General features: G+C 44.4%; 4 protein-coding genes across 7 annotated transcripts in view; 2 read left to right on the forward strand and 2 right to left on the reverse strand.

Moving 5' to 3' along the window:
- Positions 1 to 19535, forward strand: part of LOC118417679 (tetraspanin-9-like) — a 29497-nt gene that overhangs the window by 1291 nt on the left and 8671 nt on the right. The window contains exon 1 of one of the 3 annotated variants that reach the window (XM_035823328.1): positions 17553 to 17722. The exons of 1 other annotated variant lie outside the window; for it this stretch is intronic. In XM_035823328.1, the coding sequence (XP_035679221.1) occupies positions 17672 to 17722 (51 nt within the window). In that variant the 5' untranslated portion in view covers positions 17553 to 17671. Of the gene's footprint in view, positions 1 to 17552; positions 17723 to 19535 lie in introns of those variants that run through there. One more of the 3 variants, XM_035823330.1, reaches the window with a different exon arrangement.
- Positions 1377 to 3619, reverse strand: LOC118418161 (serine-rich adhesin for platelets-like). The gene is made up of 5 exons (XM_035823997.1): positions 3611 to 3619; positions 3028 to 3560; positions 2102 to 2991; positions 1902 to 1968; positions 1377 to 1464 (listed from the first exon to the last, which is right to left on the reverse strand). The coding sequence occupies exons 1-4, from the start codon at positions 3617 to 3619 to the stop codon at positions 1949 to 1951; spliced, it is 1452 nt and encodes a 483-aa protein (XP_035679890.1). The 3' UTR covers positions 1377 to 1464; positions 1902 to 1948.
- On the forward strand, positions 3618 to 5975 carry LOC118418163 (calcium-binding acidic-repeat protein-like). The gene is made up of 3 exons (XM_035823998.1): positions 3618 to 3933; positions 4279 to 4629; positions 5179 to 5975. Exons 1-3 carry the CDS (start codon positions 3618 to 3620, stop codon positions 5973 to 5975), a joined length of 1464 nt encoding a protein of 487 aa, XP_035679891.1.
- LOC118417678 (fap1 adhesin-like) lies at positions 5867 to 14170 on the reverse strand. 2 transcript variants are annotated; one of them, XM_035823327.1, is made up of 5 exons: positions 14008 to 14170; positions 12467 to 12619; positions 11010 to 11271; positions 8055 to 8148; positions 5867 to 7807 (listed from the first exon to the last, which is right to left on the reverse strand). In XM_035823327.1, exons 4-5 carry the CDS (start codon positions 8131 to 8133, stop codon positions 5988 to 5990), a joined length of 1899 nt encoding a protein of 632 aa, XP_035679220.1. In that variant the 5' UTR covers positions 8134 to 8148; positions 11010 to 11271; positions 12467 to 12619; positions 14008 to 14170; the 3' UTR covers positions 5867 to 5987. The 2 variants fall into 2 exon arrangements, with proteins under 2 accessions (XP_035679220.1, XP_035679219.1); XM_035823326.1 differs by having other exon boundaries at positions 12467 to 12645.

Raw genomic sequence — 19535 nt, forward strand, 5'->3', positions numbered from 1 at the left:
CGCCGCTATAGATCTAACTTACGTTTATCTATGTACCAGAATCCACTATCTCAATACCAGGCAAAATATAGCATTAGAAAGCATACATGAAGCGATTTGTAACCAAATGCACCAGAATAGCTCAAGCATAGCTGAAGCATAGAGACGCTTAGATAACCAGGAAAGGGTCATCAGTACAGGAACGCCCTAACACCTTTCTTTTCGAAGATAAGGATTAATTATCATACATGTTCCGAACAGTTATTTTTTCATGTCCGACATACTGGTTAATACAACATATACTTTGCTGTAGAAAACAGTTTACCTGTCCTTGGGAATGGTGAAAAGTGCGCTTCCCCGTAACGTGATAGACTGCCCCGCTTGGAGGCCGTCGGCCAACCTCTCCTGTGAGCTGGGGTCCAGAACAACCTCGACTGGAACCTGGTCCGTGGCTCTCCTGGTCCGTACGGTCGCGTTCTCCAGCTCCGAGGAGTCTGACAGGACGATGGCGGGCAAGAAGTTCGGGTTGCCGCTTGGGTTCGGTCGGACGTCCGCTGTACCGTTGCTGTTCGTGAAGGTGAACTCGAAGCTGACGTTGACGGGCTGACCTGGTACAAGTACGGCCGGGTCCGTGCCGGAGATCTTGAAATCGGAAGTCCGCACATCTATGGGTGGAAGTAGACAATTCATCGACGCTAATAGGTTGTGAAAATGCTTTAGAAATTAAATGCACTGAATGGAAATCTCGTCGCAACATTGTATTTGGTATAAAATGAAACCCGTACATTTACATATCAGTACAAAGACCGAGGGCTGATGCGACTACCTAGGGTGAATTCGAAATGGAACCCAGAGTAGATTATAGAAAACGTGGCCATACAATAACTTGGATGAGAATAGTACAGTTTTGCAGGGATGGGTTGTAGATGATTAGCAAAAGACAAGAGACAATGGAGAACAATGGCAATGTAGTTTCTGATACGCCACAGTAATGATGAATATGATGATGAACAATTATAAACGTTATCATACCTGATCGACAGTCGACATCAAATGTTCGCCCGTTGTTTGCTGGGAAGCATCTGGTGTTGTCTGTGGAAACGGAGTCGTTGAACGTGGCGTTTTCCGCAGCTGTGATGACGACACACATGTGGGAGTACTGGTTACACTCGCTAGAGGGAATCCTAACCATCGCCGTGGCGTTGCTGAAGAGGAGTTCGCCACCAGCCGGTATCTCCGATCTCAGCGTGTTGGGTCCATTAGGATCCGGTTCGATCTGGTATGGCCCGGATTTCTGACTCGCCGTGTCGAGGTTGTTACTGTTGGCCAGGAAGACCGCCATGTTGAAGTTGTCCCACCTCGGGTTGGCAGGGATGGCCTTAACGGAGGCGATGGCGACGTCAAGGGAGGTCGGCACGTCCCCGGCAGGAGAGAACACCGGCGGGGCTGCGTTCACCGGGATGACATCGCCAACGTTTACGTCAGCTGTAGCCAGAGATAAAAGAGAAATGACGTATAAACTATTAGGTAGTCACATAGCCTTGTAACGACTGCAAGGTCACCAATCATTAGTAACGACAGACTCCGTCAAAGTAATAATGAAATGTAGCCTTGTGGACGGTCACCATCTTTATAAGATATATCGGAAAATATCTGACGCAGCTCAATATAGAAATGTATCTGTATGAAAGAGTACTACGATAACAGGAACGACATAAATGGTGCATCCGCATCTCGTTCAGATTAGGAATTGTTGGAGGAGAGATCCACATCTCAAGCACTCACCACACTCTTCGATCAGACAGAATATCATCTCCGGTGTGAATGGATAAGCCCTAACAGGTTGCTTTTACACAGCTTGTACTTAAGGTACAGGTCTGGTATAAAGTTATACGAGCAGACAAGCACAATCGTCAACTTACCGTCTGGAACAAATGGGGGAAACGTTGTTGGGACAGCTGAAGATGGACTAACAGTCGCAGTGCTCACCTGCGGATGTATTGTTACAGATTAAACGTCATATTGTATGAAGAAAGTTAATTGCTATATGCACTAACAAATGAGAAATGTACGGCTTGTGTGTTTAAAAAAAATAACGAAGAAACATAGACAATCAACTTGCCATAGACGGGCTTGGCTGCACTGACGAACTTGGTGTTGGAGATGACGTCAGCGACGTAGTCATGATAACACTCACTGCTGGAGTTCGTGATGGAGTGAAGGAAGCTGTTACTGAAGGTGACACACTTGGTGCTGGAGTCAACGATGCTGTTACTGATGGTGACACACTTGGTGCTGGAGTCAACGATGCTGTTACTGATGGTGACACACTTGGTACTGGAGTCAACGATGCTGTTACCGATGGTGACACACTTGGCGCTGGAGTCACGGATGCTGTCACCGATGGTGACACACTTGGTGCTGGAGTTACGGATGCTGTTACTGATGGTGACACACTTGGTACTGGAGTCAAGGATGCTGTTACTGATGGTGACACACTTGGTACTGGAGTCAAGGATGCTGTTACTGATGGTGACACACTTGGTACTGGAGTCAAGGATGCTGTTACTGATGGTGACACACTTGGTACTGGAGTCAGGGATGCTGTTACTGATGGGGACACACTTTGGACTGGAGTCAGGGATGCGGTTAATGATGGTGACACACTTGGGACGACTGGAGTCAGGGATGCGGTTACTGTTGGTGACACACTTGGCGCTGGAGTCAACGATGCTGTTACTGATGGTGACACACTTGGTGCTGGAGTCAGTGATGCTGTCAACGATGGTGACACACTTGGCGCTGGAGTCAGTGATGCTGTTACTGATGGTGACACACTTGAGATTGGAGTCAGGGATGCTGTTACTAATGGTGACACACTTGGTATTGGAGTCAAGGATGCTGTTGCTGATGGTGACACACTTGGCGCTGGAGTCAGGGATGCGGTTACTGAAGGTGACACACTTGGTACTGAAGTCAAGGATGCTGTTACTGATGGTGACACAGTTGGCGCTCTAGTCAGGGATACTGTTACTAATGGTGACACACTTGGTGCTTGAGTCACGGATGCTGTTACTGATGGTGACACACTTGGCGACAGAGTCAGGGACAGACTTGGTGATGGTGACACACTTGGCGCTGGAGTCAGGGATGCTGTTACTGATGGTGACACACTTGGTACTGGAGTCAGAAATGCAGTTACTGATGGTGAAACACTTGGTACTGGAGTCAGGGATGCGGTTACTGATGGTGACACACTTGGCGCTGGAGTCAAGGATGCTGTTACTGATGGGGAAAAACTTGGGACTGGAGTCACGGATGCTGTCACCGATGATGAAACACTTGGTACTGGAGTCAGGGATGCGGTTACTGATGGTGACACACTTGGGACTGGAGTCAGGGATGCGGTTACTGATGGTGACACACTTGGCGCTGGAGTCAGGGATGCGGTTACTGATGGTGACACACTTGGTACTGAAGTCAGGGATGCTGATGGTGACACACTTGGTACTGGCGTCAGGGATGCTGTAGCTGATAAAGAAACACTTGGTACTGGAGTCAGGGATGCTGATGGTGACACACTTGGCGCTGGAGTCAGGGATGCTGTTGCCGATAGTGAAACACTTGGCACCGGAATCATGGACAGACTTGGTGACGTAGCTAAAGATGCACTGACTGTCGGTGATACTGTTGGAGATGGAGCTACAGATGGACTGACCGAAGGTGACATTGATGGAGATGATACTGATGGAGATGGAGCTACAGATGGGCTGACTGTTGGTGACACTGTTGGAGCTACAGATGGACTGACTGAAGGTGACACTGATGGAGATGTAGCTACAGTTGGACTGACTGTAGGTGACACTGATGGAGCTACAGATGGACTGACTGTAGATGACACAGATGAACTGACTGTTGGTGACACTGATGGAGCTACAGTTGGACTGACTGTCGGTGACACTGATAGAGCTACAGATGGACTGACTGTAGGTGACACTGATGGAGATGGAGCTACAGATGGACTGACTGTAGGTGGCACTGATGGAGCTATAGATTGACTGACTGTAGGTGACACTGATGGAGCTACAGATGGACTGACTGTCGGTGATGGAGTTACAGATGGACTGACTGTTGGTGACACTGTTGGAGATGGAGCTACAGATGGACTGACTGTCGGTGACACTGTTGAAGCTACAGATGGACTGACTGTCGGTGACACTGATGGAGCTACTGATGGACTGACTGTCGGAGATGGAGCTACAGATGGACTGACTGTTGGTGACACTGATGGAGCTACAGATGGACTGACTGTCGGTGATGGAGTTACAGATGGACTGACTGTTGGTGACACTGTTGGAGCCACAGAAGGACTGGCCGTCGGCGACACTGTTGGAGATGGAGCTACAGATGGACTGACTGTCGGTGACACTGATAGAGCTACAGATGGACTGACTGTAGGCGACACTGTTGGAGATGGAGCTACAGATGGACTGACTGTTGGTGACACTGTTGAAGCTACAGATGGACTGACTGTCGGTGACACTGATGGAGCTACAGAAGGACTGGCCGTCAGCGACACTGATGGAGATGGAGCTACAGATGGACTGACTGTTGGTGACACTGATGGAGCTACTGATGGACTGACTGCAGGTGACACTGATGGAGATGGAGCTACAGATGGACTGACTGTTGGTGACACTGATGGAGCTACAGATGGACTGACTGTCTGTGATGGAGCTACAGATGGACTGACTGTTGGTGACACTGTTGGAGCTACAGATGGACTCACTGTCGGTGACACTGTTGGAGCTACAGATGGACTAACTGTCGGAGATGGAGCTACAGATGGACTGACTGTCAGTGATGGAGCTACAGATGGACTGACTGTAGGTGACACTGATGGAGATGGAGCTACAGATGGACTGACTGTTGGTGACACTGTTGGAGCTACAGATGGACTGACTGTCAGTGACACTGATGGAGCTACTGATGGACTGACTGTAGGTGACACTGATGGAGATGGAGCTACAGATGGACTGACTGTTGGTGACACTGTTGGAGCTACAGATGGACTGACTGTCGGTGACACTGTTGGAGCTACAGATGGACTGACTGTCGGAGATGGAGCTACAGATGGACTGACTATCAGTGATGGAGCTACAGATGGACTGACTGTTGGTAACACTGTTGGAGCTACAGATGGAGTGACTGTCGGTGACACTGTTGGAGCTAAAGATGGACTGACTGTCGGTGACACTGATGCAGATGGACTGACTGTCGATGACACTGATGCAGATGGAGCTACAGTTGGACTGACTGAAGGTGACACTGATGGAGCTACAGATGGACTGACTGTCGGTGACACTGTTAAAGATGGAGCTAAAGATGGACTGACTGTTGATGGCACTGTTGGTGACACTGATGGAGCTACCAATGGACTGACTGTAGGTGACACTGATGGAGCTAGAGATGGACTGACTGTTGGTGACACTGATGGAGATGGACCTACAGTTGGACTTACTGTTGGAGATGGAGCTACAGATGGACTGACTGTCGGTGACACTGTTGGAGCTACAGAAGGACTGGCCGTCAGCGACACTGATGGAGATGGAGCTACAGATGGACTGACTGTCGGTGACACTGATGGAGCTACAGATGTACTGACTGTCAGTGAAGGAGCTACAGATGGACTGAATGCAGGTGACACTGATGGAGCTACAGTTGGACTGACTGTTGGTGACACTGTTGGAGATACAGATGGACTGACTGTCGGTGACACTGTTGGAGCTACAGATGGACTTACTGTCGGAGATGGAGCTACAGATGGACTGACTGTAGGTGACACTGATGGAGCTACAGTTGGACTGACTGTCGGTGACACTGATAGAGCTACAGATGGACTATCTGTCGGAGATGGAGCTACAGATGGACTGACTGGCGGTGAAACTGTTGGAGATGGAGCTACTGATGGACTGACTGTCGGTGACACTGTTTGAGCTACAGATCTACTAACAGTCGGTAACACTGTTGGAGATGGAGCTACAGATGGACTGACTGTCGGTGAAACTGTTGGAGCTACAGTTGGAATGACTGTCGGTAAAACTGTTGGAGATGGAGCTACAGATGGACTGACTGTTGGTGACACTGATGGAGATGGGGCTACGGATGGACTGACTGTCGGTGACACCGGTAGAGCTACAGTTGGACTGACTGTCGGTGACGCTGGTGAAGCTACAGATGGACTGACTGTCGGTGACACTGATGGAGCTAAAGATGGACTGACTGTAGGTGACACTGGTGGAGCTACAGTTGGACTGACTGTCGGTGACGCTGGTGGAGCTACAGATGGACTGACTGTTGGTGAAACTGTTGGAGCTACAGATGGACTGACTGTTGGTGAATCTGTTGGAGATGGAGCTACAGATGGACTGACTGTTGGTGACACTGATGGAGCTACAGATGGACTGACTGTCGGTGACGCTGATGGAGCTACAGTTGGACTGATTGTCAGTGATGGAGCTACAGATAGACCGACTGTCGGAGATGGAGCTACAGATGGACTGACTGTTGGTGACACTGTTGGGGATGGAGCTACAGATGGACTGACCGAAGGTGACATTGATGGAGATGATACTGATGGAGATGGAGCTACCGATGGACTGACTGTTGGTGACACTGATGGAGCTACCGATGGACTGACTGTAGGTGACACTGATGGAGCTAGAGATGGACTGACTGTTGGTGACACTGATGGAGATGGACCTACCGATGGACTGACTGTAGTTGACACTGATGGAGATGGGGCTACAGTTGGACTGACTGTTGGTGACACTGATGGAGATGGAGCTACAGATGGACTGACTGTTGGTGACACTGATGGAGATGGACCTACCGATGGACTGACTGTAGGTGACACTGATGGAGATGGGGCTACAGTTGGACTGACTGTAGGTGACACTGATGGAGATGGACCTACCGATGGACTGACTGTAGGTGACACTGATGGAGATGGGGCTACAGTTGGACTGACTGTTGGTGACACTGATGGAGATGCGGCTACAGATGGACTGACTGTAGGTGACACTGATGGAGATGGGGCTACAGTTGGACTGACTGTTGGTGGCACTGATGGAGAAGGGGCTACAGATGGACTGACTGTAGGTGACACTGATGGAGATGGGGCTACAGTTGGACTGACTGTCGGTGACAATGTTGGAGCTACAGTTGGACTGACTGTCGGTGACGCAGTTGGAGATGGAGGCACAGATGAACTGACTGTTGGTGACACTGTTGGAGCTACTGTTGGACTGACTGACTGTTGGTGACACTGTTGGAGCTACTGTTGGACTGACTGTCGGTGACACTATTGGAGATGGAGCTACAGATGGACTGATCGTAGGTGACATTGATGGAGATAGAGCTACAGTTGGACTAACTGTCGGTGACAATGTTGGAGCTACAGTTGGACTGACTGTCGGTGACGCAGTTGGAGATGGAGGCACAGATGGACTGACTGTTGGTGACACTGATGGAGCTACAGATGGACTGACAGTCGGTGACACTGTTGGAGCTACTGTTGGACTGGCTGTCGGCACTGTGGACGCAGATTGACTTGGAGATTGAGCTACAGTTTGACTGACTGTCGGTGACAAAGTCCGACTTTGACCTACAGTTGGACTGACTGTCGGCACTGTGAACACAGATGGACTGGGAGATGGAGCTACAGTTTGACTGACTGTCGGTGACACATTTGAGGGTCGCTGAGAAGGAGTAGGAGTTGAAGTTGCAGATGCTTGAGGTATTTCTAAAGACGTTGAAGCTGTTTGTCCTGTAGAGCATTAAAACATATTGTAAGCAAAATGACGGATTTATTCTAAATTCATTCTTGTTTGGTTCTTGTCGATGATGCCAAGTTATCTATTAATGAATCACCGTAAAATTCTAAGTTTTGTTTAAACGTAGTTTTTTTTGTAATCTTTATGAGTTTGTAGCTTCATATGGTGGCTAAGGCAAAACAACAAGCTACTTCAGTACTTTTTAAACACCATTGGATACAACATCATGGAAGACCGTACCTTGAACAATCAGCTTACATGTTGATCCCATGACCAGTGCAAGGAGAAGCCAGCGCCCAACCGACGGAGAAGTTTCCATTCTGAAGATGTGTTCCTGTTGAAAAGAACACCCAAATGCCATTAAACTGCGTCCATACAAAGATCTCATTTCGAAACGTCGATTTAGTGACCTTTATAGACAACTGTAAATCAATTTCCTCACAGGTTTTAGGAACTTCCTAGCCTACTACAAGATAAACTCACTCAATGTCGCAAATAACATGTAGGAATCACACCGACAAGGCGATTTCAAGACAGTGTCGTGTTATGAATTCTGCATTTCTAAAAAAAAAATCAGTTTGGTGCATTTTCTTTATAAGAAAAGATTAAGAAAACAAGACGAAGGACTCAATTGAAGCAGTGCAACTTATATCAAAGCTGCCATTTGTACAGTATGAAAGATAGCACAAAACAGTCATACATTTGAAGACTAACAGATACAAAAAAATTAATTGAATTGTGTAAACGATGTAGTCCAGATACTTCACAAAATTTGTAAAAGGGACATGAAGTAGCTAAAAACGTTTGATTGTCATTATGTAACTGTGAGTAGTTAGCATAGTTTCACAGTTGACACGGAAAGAACAAAGATTCACACACAAAAATACTGATGTTCCTTAGCAAGAATTGTTTAGTATTGTGCATTTATTAACTGTACAGGGAGTCCGAGAATCCCAGAAAACTTGCCAATGAGAGCTGAACTCTACTTACTCCACGTAGAACAATGTAAGACGTAGCGGGAAACCTTTTCGTATTATTATAAGCATTGACACCTGCAGTCTATATAACCTCCTTGCCTGCAGCTACAGGCTGGACTTGTAACGAACCCCTGGTAAGAACAAGAGCTGAACTGACCGCATTTGACGGGTGTACACATTTAAGAAAAAACAACAACAACATTTGTTCCGTTTTTCATGTGTAAATTGTTGCAAGCTTATATCTAAACGCGTGCCTTTATGAATGGGTTGCATACAGTCTCTCTGCTGAAAGCAGGTTATTTCGGGTCACTGGATTAGAAAATTGGTCACCTCTCAAGGTGCCGCCATGAATAGGGCGATGGGTACATCTGGATCGCAGCGCATCGCCTAAACTTGCTAGGAAGTTGTCGATTTGATCAAATTTGACAAAACCCTGTCATAATGTGTGGGAAAGTGAGGGAAATTCGGCAGAGAAGATGGTATTTTGTCCCGATGACGGTCAGGGCGGATCCACCGTGTACAGACACGCCTGGCACAGGAATTGTCCCGAGGCGCACTGTGGCCCTGTCGGGTCTTTAACTCTCCATGGCGGCGCATACCTGTCTGCTATTTACACCTGGTTATCCGGTCTCCATGTGACAAAGAGTCGGATCTTTTATAACCTAAACCTTGACAAGCAGTCGGGAATCTAGAAAGAACATTGAAACCACAAGAAATAAGAAAGATAAGAAGCAGAAAGGATTTAGATAGCTGACTGTTATTTATCCCAATTATACGGCCCATTTGTGAGAAAATTCCTGATTCTTTATAACCTAAACCTTGACAAACAGTCGATGATCTATACAAACAAACAAATAAACAGTAAAGAAAGCGCTTTAGAGATTTAAACAGACAAGGCGAAAGGGACATGTCAGGCCATGTGACTAATCTAAATATGTACGACAAGTGGATGGATTTTAAAGAAGCAATTAATAAGCACAGTGACCTTCAACTTAATTCAATTCAATGGGCATCTTGTTGGATTATTATGGATAAAATTAGTAATGTAGATATGATGTAGATTAGGTGCATCTTGCGGGGTTTGTTTTCAACAATTGGGGGCGATTTTGAAACCACAGGAAAGATACAGATTATGCCAGTATGCATGTATCTAATAGTGTAGTGTAGAAAGCGTCAAAACTAGAAACTCTAAGATGACCTTGAATGGAAGGAATTTTTAAGTACCATTAAGGTCACGAGTAGTTTCATCGTTAAAACATATAACGACAACCACTTTTCAACAAGAAAGGATAAAACACAAGGACACTAATTATGATGAAGCTTAAGAATGTGCTTAAGAATTTGTTCCACGCCCAATTTGAACTCAATCCAAAATTACAGTTGACCTGAGTTGTCATGACCTCACTGGGTGTGGTGCTCTGCACCAAGCCACGATAATTAGACTATCTGGTGTTGTTATCAACATGTTGAACCAAAATCACTGCAAAGATACAACCGTGTACCTTTAAAATTACAGTTCATTAACTTTAGTAATTGTCTATCTTAAGAAAGTATTTGCCAAGTATTTGACGGAGGGTTCTTCAAGGTGACAAGAAACATAAGTATGTGTAGAATATGAATCATAACCTCTTTGACACTGAGTCCCACCCATATATAAGCATGTCGTAGTTTCCAGAAAGGGTTAACAATGTAAGAAAGGAACACAGACTCATGTAGACCTAAACACAGTGATATTAGTAGAAAAAGGACATTTGTAAGTTCCTACCGTACTATAGGCATGCAGACCCTGTACGCCATAAGCTAGGTAATCTATTGAGAATTTGATCAGTACAAGGCAAGTTTGCTGACTGTCACTGTGTCAGAAGTGCAAAGATTCATTTCGCCCAGTGTCCAAGACAGCACTTGACGGTCTTGACATGTTTGTAAGGAAACAAAGTGGCTATTGTATATTTAGGCCTGTTACTTTGTGAACAAGTATACACTCAAACAAAATGGTGACCAGCTCTTAACAATAACACACACACATGGACTTTTCTATCAATCAGTATTAATCGTTTGTTTGTGAGAACAGATTGTGGTTACAAAAGTCCGTGATTGACTTGAAACTGCAAATTTACTTCATTGAATCGGCGCAGTATACTGCTTTCTATCTTGACACACACAATGAGGAAATGACACAGAGTGCCTCACCCCATAATTTTGAACTCGGGCGGCTTACCTTTATTCTGTAGACTTGGAGGCAGTCGTGTTGTTGAACGTTTCAACCTCTTCTGACAACACTTCTCGGTTTTGCTGAGTGTTTTCTGTATCTTAGCGGGGAAAAGACAGTTCTCCCAGCGCTATGTTGTGCGCGTAGACCCCCACCGTGACTTCTGACGTTCTTTCAGAGGTAACCGTGGTCCGCCCAAACCGTCTACGTCACAGCTGCCGCAGGACTAAACTTGTCCTGCAACTTTCCACATCGGACTCTTTTGTTCATCCTGAACAAAAAAAGGTGTGCCTCGGTTAGAGATGACACGTAATTGCAGCAAGGGCAGGGATAAGTAAAATTACTCCGCCTGATCTTTTAGCTTTGAGTAATTGGTGGGCGGTGCGTGCACTGAAGGTGGGCACAAACAACGTATCCACTCAAGTGTGCAGTTCTGAACTGTGACAAAAACTATGAAATCATCCAGAAGAAAATCTTCTTGTGTCTTAAGAGCCATCAAAGTGTCATTGAACAGCATATAAGTCAGGAAAAAGCTGTTACTGTCTTGTTGGTTCTGCAAAACGGCCATATTCTGGACCAGTCTAATTGGTAACCGAAAATTACAAACATAAACTATGGTGCTATATGTCCCTTCCCACAATGTTACTCAAGAATTACTAGGTTTAATTTGAAATTAGTAGGATTTGGTACTCTGATAAACACGATTTATTTTGAGTTTGGGCTTTATTTGCAGCCAAGTAATGGACAAAAAACGCTTCAAGCGAAGAGTTAACAATGCGCCAAGTAATGAACAAAATGGCCTTGAGACAGTGCCTCGTCTAGTATGCCGTTATGAGTAAAAACGAATAGAGATTGTTAATACGTCACCAATTGTCAACGCCACAAATGTTTAAGAAAACTCGGTGTAGTACACCGTTTAATAGTGTGCTTTGAGACTATGTCACTGATTTTGTTATCTTGTCATTGACCCTCTAGCCTGTCAGAAAAATTAGTTGCACATGTAGAATTGGATGTAAATAAATGAGTTATTCTTGCGATGTTCAACCACGCACAAGTCATTGTTGGTGAACCAAGACGGAGATGATCCGATTGTACAGAAGACTGGAAATGAACTATGTTAATCTCTGTTTACGTATTAGCATCATTGACCAAAGTCGCCATTTTCTAGGTCTAAGTTAAACTGAACAGAGTGAACATATCTAGATCACATGGAATAGATATAGCTAGAACTGGTGATCTGAAAATAGTTTTAGATGCCCAATTAACGATGAATTCATGCAAACGTGTAAATTCTGTGTGAAAGAAAATAACACAAATAAACAGGAAAGATTGGTGTGGGCCATGTTCACTTAGTCTACCGTCACCTTCGCGCTCATGCAATCCACCAACATTTTTAGGTTAAGCCTCAGGATTTAAGTATTTCTTAGGGGCTCCAGAATTAGCACCTTGTATATAGAGTAGATTACCTGAGAATGACCTTGTCACCTGAAGACGTCTTGCTGCAGAGGATTCTTGAAGACGCTTAGGTGTCGTCGACGTCTGCGGCACCGCATGATCCCGTACCGCGGCTCATCAGCGCTGTCTGGGGCGACCGGGCCGGAGTCTCTCGGAGGCGGGACCTTCGTGTTTCCGCCGCTGTGTGGTCCTGTTGTGATCATAATAGAGACTATCGATGCTGATGCCAAGAGTAAGTGCCAAGCATGCACGTACATCGTACGATAAGCTAACTGCAACAAACTTGACGGCATTCTTTCGAAATTCATGAATGCATCGTTGAAATTTCTTTTGACTAAAAAGGTTGTCAGAATCCTTGACAGAAGGCGGTAATGTCACGGCTTGCTTGACTCCACAAAATCGCACTACTGCATACGGCGACATTTTGATACAGCGCGGTGATCGAAGATATCTATATGCGTATATCGGGAGCTGTTGTTTTACCAGCGGCGCTGTGTCAGCTAGCTACCCCACAGTCAGAAGACACGGCCGTCGCCGCTCCTGCGATCCCACAGACTCTTAAACAAGATAGCGCTTTTTACCTGCCCATAATAGAGACCCAGCCCTGGGCTACACATGCCATCCGCCGCACCTACACAATTAAGCCGTTCATATGTGCCCTTGTCCAACCAGTGTGGTGCCTTGGCCGTTATCTGGCCAAGGATAGACACAGAGAAACAATAGGAGACTGTCCATAAAAATGGAATTTGCAAGCAGAAAACTTTGAATGCAGAGAACTTTATTTATCATTATCTGACCAAAGATAGACGGAGAGAAAAATTTGGAGACTGTCCATAAAAATGGAATTTGCAAGTAAAAGACAGTGTATGCTAGCCTCCATAGCAGGCTCTCTGGGGCTTTTTTTGGCTCATAGTACACTTTTGCTGGCCATTTCTTTTTGTACTGGATCGCCAGGGACCAGCAATCAGTGACGGCCGGCAATCAGCGACCAAGTACAAAAAGAAAAGGCCAGCAAAAGTGTATTATGAGCAAAAAAGGCCCCAGAGAGCCTGCTATGGAGGCTAAGTGTATGCAGGGAAGTTTTCTAGTCCAAGCACAACAAATTGAAATGGTCGCGAAACTTTGGAGCACATGAATACTTAGTCTGTATGACACAAAATAATGTTCTATACGAACTAAATATAGTTTTGGATGGCAAATTTCAACAAATTAGAAACGCTTCATATGCGATGAGCACAGCTCAAAATTAAAAGACTCTTTCCAGAAAAATCTATCCTCACTGAATTAAACTTATCACAGATATTCTATCATAGTAACCATGGAAACGATATCAACAGTTCAGCAGGTTGCTCCGTCATATCTCCAAACATAAAATCGTTTACACTTGGTGAAAATATGCTCACCGTCTATCTGTGTCGCCGCTGCGCCATTTTCCATTGACCCGAAATAATAACCAGTGATTCCGATGCGATTATCAATCACTGTGTGCCCACCACGCGGCTGATTTCAGCCGTTGACACAAACTGTCGTAAACTACGAATGACTTTCTTACCTGGAATGCTTTCGTAACATCGTGGACATAGCTAGGCACGGGCGGACCTCCCCCAGACATCTGTACGGGGTTGGAACAGCTGGACTGGACCCTTTTTTCGTGGTCAGACTGACTCCCACCAAGCCGCGATAATAAGGGTCGCCTATTAAAGTCTTCACTATTACAGACTCTCAAGGCTGGATCTAGTAGAACCTGTTTAGGGCGCGCGCCTGCGCACTGGGCGTCGGTGGCGTCTGTCTCGTGGCGACCTTTTCTGCTGACCTTGAAGTAAAGACGCCACGTTCTAAACACAGGACAAGGCTGCCATATTGTACAGTACCCCCCTCCCCCAGAATCATACAGAATCTTTTAATAGACGATATCTGCTTAATTGTGGCGTTTTGCTACCGGTCTTCTTCATAAATGTATTATCACCAAATGGCAATTATCAATTGACAGTTACCTATATATAGGCACCGCGCACTCTGTTGTTTGGTGGTCTATTCAATATATAAGTGAAATACTTCAAGCGAAATCTTACAACTGCTTCATTCCACTTTAATTGTCATTCGACAGGTGTCATCGTAGGTTCATGTGACATGTCCTTCCTACAACAAAGACACAAAGCCAGCCGACAAGGACAGCTACAAAATAGGGACTATTACTATTCTTTTATCGGTTGTCCTGATAGTTTTAACTTCAGTGATAAAAAGTTGTCAAAACAGTTTATCAAAAAGCAAAGGTTGACTTTGTAGATTTTACCTCCAAAAATGCAGAGAAGGAAACAAAATGGTAAGGTTCATAATCTTGAATAATAACATACCCCGATCATACTCAATCATTATGAAGACGGCCGTGGTCTATAATTATTGAGCATGTCCTTGTGTTTAAACACCTCGTCAGGTTTATACTCCTCACACACAATAACTCATTGTCTAACGTTATAGTTTGTCACCTATCATCATTAAAACATGTTTGGAATTTTCTTATTCAACAAAAGATGCACTTCTGCATTGGTACTGAATAAGTAATCACAAAAATACCCAAAATAGAAATGAGAACTTCGTCAGAATTTTCGTTGTGACGCGTTCAAATTGCATCATCACAACTTTTAATAACTTTAACGTCATACAAAGGTCATGTGATACAGAGAACATGTTTGGGCGTCGGTAAATTCAATATGACTTCAGGCTATTTTGTGATGTGCTTTTGTCAAACAAAAATGTTGCTGTCATGGTATTGAGATCGCTTCTACATTGAAAGGATGTAAGAGAGTGCAAAGTTCTTACTTTTACAATTCTTAGTTTGTACAACGTTTGAAAGTCAAATCATCAGTGTGCTGTTTCTACAAAATTCGCTAGGTGGAGACCATTCAGTTTTTGCCTGGTGTAAAATGACTAACGAGTTTATGTATTATGGCGTTGCGATGTTTATTGATCTGTGCTCCTAGTATCAAATCTGACACTCAACATTCACTCTTAGTCAACACTAATATTTTGTTAACAAATTTGTAACATCAAATATACGCCTTTGTGTACAGCATAGTTAAACTGGAACATTTTGCGAACTTCGGCATTTTCTTCCAACGTCATTCAGCTGGTTTATGATGCAACCCAAACATTAGCACTAGTTCCCCAAGGGCTGAAGTGCATACATCTTCGTGTTACTCTCGCTTTATTGAAACCTTGTCCACTTCGCTTGAATGAACAGGATCTTAAATTTAATTCAACAGCTAGCACAACCACATGATAAAAGTCCAGGCCCTACCATCTTGTGTAAGCATTAGGTAAGACTGTATGGTTATTTCGTACTTGGTGTCCACCGCCCCCATCGATTCATATCGTTTTGACATTTTCCCATAGTTTAAATAGTACTGCGATGTTTGCCCGCCAATTAAACATACCTTTATCTCAGTACGATATCGCAGGTAAAATTTCACAAGGTGAGACGGCATGCTGGCTCTATTGTCTGGCTGTCATCTTGATTGATGATGTTTTAGTCCCCTTTAATAGGACGTGAACTGCGGATGGATAATTGGAGGACAATTGGTGAGAAGGTCATGGCCGGCAGGTCATCTCCATGCAGTGTTCTATTGAGACTCTGTCTGTCTGTCTATCCGTCTGTCTGTCTGTCTATCCGTCTGTCTATCCGTCTGTCTGTCTATCCGTCTGTCTGTCTGTCTCTCCGTCTGTCTGTCTGTCTCTCCGTCTGTCTGTCTCTCCGTCTGTCTGTCTCTCCGTCTGTCTGTCTATCCGTCTGTCTGTCTATCCGTATGTCTGTCTGTCTATCCGTCTGTCTGTCTATCCGTCTGTCTGTCTATCCGTCTGTCTGTCTATCCGTCTGTCTGTCTGTCTGTCTATCCGTCTGTCTGTCTGTCTATCCGTCCGTCTGTCTGTCTATCCGTCTGTCTGTCTGTCTATCCGTCTGTCTGTCTCTCCGTCTGTCTGTCTGTCTCTCCGTCTGTTTGTCGGTCAATCTGTCTGTCTGTCTGTCTGTCTGTCACCTGTCAATATGTCTGTGTGTCTGTCAATCTCTCTCTCCGTCTGTCCGTCAATCTGTCTACCTGTGTATGTCTGTCAATCTGTCTGTCTGTTCGTCTCTCTGTCAATCTGTCTGTCTGTCCGTATGTCCGTCCGTCTGTACGTCTGCCAATTTGTCTGCCCGTCTGTCAATCTGTCTGTCTGTCCGTCTGTCTGTCAATCTGCCCGACTGTCTGTAAGTCTGTCTGTTCGTCTGTCAATCTGCCTGTCCGCCTATCTGTCTGTCCGTCTAGCTGTTTGTCCGTTTGTTTGCCTGTCTATCTGGCTATTAGTCCGCGTATAGCATCAGCGTGTCTGTTAATCTGTCTGTCCGTCAGTTTTGGCGATTCAAAATACACACAATGCAATATGTTGCCATACTTGCTGCTGTTTTTATGTAGTGGGTCCCAGAGCAGTGTGAGCAAGCTAGCTTTCGGCTTCTCTCTCTCTCTCTCTCTCTCTCTCTCTCTCTTTCGCTTTCCGAGAGTGTGATGTGTGTTTGTTTTATATGTGTTTTTGTTTATGTGTGTGTGTGCGTATGTGTTTGTACTACGTTGTATGTGTGTGTTACGGCATCATAACTAACGTCGAACGGGGCCTTCTGATTGGTCCGCGGCGCCTAGCTATATGATAATACGTTTTTTTTTTAGTTTTGCCTATTCTTTTAGAAATAATACTCCTTGTAATAACTAGAAACATAAGAAATAAAAGATTATAGATTAAGACACCAGAGGCGATGTTTCAAAATAAAATATTTACCCAACAAAATAAAATAAAAACTTAACGTCAGCAGCCCCAGGCAGAAGAAAATTCCCTTCTACATTTTGATATCATCATCTCTGAACCGGAACAACATCCTGGTTCACACCAAGTGCCCTCCATCTATGACGTTTCATATTTTCTCCGTTCCCATGGCAACGATGTCAAAGCTCATTCTACCGAGTGCCCCCTTACAAACGGGGACCGTCCACTTTCGTATTCAAGTGGGACACATGGGGTATTTCATCACACAGTTCAAGCACCCACTCATCACACATAAAGGTTCCCCCCTCCCTTTTGGTTGTTAGCTCTTTGTGTGAGTAGAAGGTGGTTACCAGGCCAGTGATGTGTAGAAGTGAAAGAATGCGCGGTACAGTGGCCAGACGGGAGACGCGACCAGCCAGGACATGAAATGCTGCGTTAAAACAACTTTCATCACCGTCAATCTGATCTTTATGGTAAGTCGTCTTCGGTTTGTGTCATTTTGAAGGATATCTTAATTTCATGTTTTGTGGGCACTGAAATTCTGACGAACTGAAAACACTACAGGACACGAAATCTATCACTTTCAAGGCAAGAAAAACAAAAAGCAGACTGTTTTCTTGTAGGCAAATATTGGTTAAAACAACTTTCATCACCGTCAATCTTATCTTTATGGTAAGTCGTCTTCATTTCATGCCATGTAGAAGGATAGATATATCTTAATTTCATGTTTTGTGGGCACTGAAAATCTGACAATCTGAAAACACTACAGGGCATGCAAGGAAACAAAAAGCAGACTGTTTTCTTGTAGGCAAATATTAGTTAAAACAACTTTCATCACCGTGAATCTTATCTTTATGGTAAGTCGTCTTCATTTTGTGTCATGTAGAAGGATAGATATATCTTAATTTGACGTTTTGTGGGCACTGAAAATCTGACGAACTGAAAACACTACAAGGTATGAAATCTACCACTTTTAAGGCAAGAAAAACGAAAAAAGCAGACTGTTTTCTTGTAGGCAAATATTAGTTGTTTTTATCATTCACCAAAGCCTAGATTGTGCTAACTTATGGTGCACAAATTTTAATACGTCATGATGGACATATTTTGGTCACAATTGGTTGGTGGATAGTTTTGCATGCGTTGGTCACGCTGTTATTGTTGATGCCGAAATATTTTGCATACTGCCCATCTCTGAGCTGCCCATGTTCCTACTGCTAATCTCTGACCACTAATTCAGTAACTCTGCTTGACCACAAACCTGAGTGATGGACATTGTATGATTTATGTATATCGAAAACCCACTGCCGAAGTCCACAAAAACAAATAGAACTTTTCTTCATGTTTTAAGTGCTCAGATTGTCAATCAGCTTTCACCACACAACCATATCTAATTTTTGCTCCATGAATGTCGATATACAATGGGATATTGTTGTCAAAATCATTTACGATGCAGTACAGTAGAAGCGGGTACATATGGAGGTGCTTGGATTTAGAAAAGGATTATTTTTGAAAAGACAAATAAGGGGTGCATTTGTATCCCCAAAATATCATCTATCAGAAATTAACACTCGCTTCTGGAGTGGAATGCCACTTTAAGATATTATGTCAAGAAATGACTAGAAATCTGACTTTGCAAATCTGATTCTCAAGTCCCGATACTACATTGAAGGCCTTCTTCTTCTTCGTGTCATCACTACATTTAAAACGCTACATAGCCCTACAAACAGATAGACCATGAACACAATGATTCAGTACTACATGAAAGCGATATGACCGTCCCAAAACTGTATGCATGCACGAGGAAACAAAATATCAGAACAAGAACTCTTGAGGTGATCTCGTAACGGGTCGTGATATCGTCCTGATTATCTCCATGACGACAACGGTTGTTTATTTGTTGACACGGCGTACTTCAACCACTTCAGCTGTGTGCACGCCTTTGTCCACACGCTGTATATGCAGGAGTATTGACAGTATTTGGAAGTAGTTTCCGAAACTCGTTTGTTTGATGAAGGAAGGACATTATATAACATCCTTTATACGGAGGACCTTTCACGTGTACCCGGCCCTGCGAAAAGCAACCATTTAGAATGTACTGTCTAGACGTAATAGTGAGGATATGAGAAACTAGGCAAAAAGGTTTATTACATAAACGAGCATATGTATAACCATATGCTGTATATATCCGACAAACAAAAATATTCCAATCATCATGTAGTTTACTTTATTAATTTTCATTTTGTGAAGTTGTGAGCACGAGAGCAACATAGTTAGTTACTCCCTAGC

The sequence above is a fragment of the Branchiostoma floridae genome, chromosome 6 (genome assembly GCF_000003815.2).
Source record: "Branchiostoma floridae strain S238N-H82 chromosome 6, Bfl_VNyyK, whole genome shotgun sequence".
NCBI classification, from domain to species: Eukaryota; Metazoa; Chordata; class Leptocardii; order Amphioxiformes; family Branchiostomatidae; genus Branchiostoma; species Branchiostoma floridae.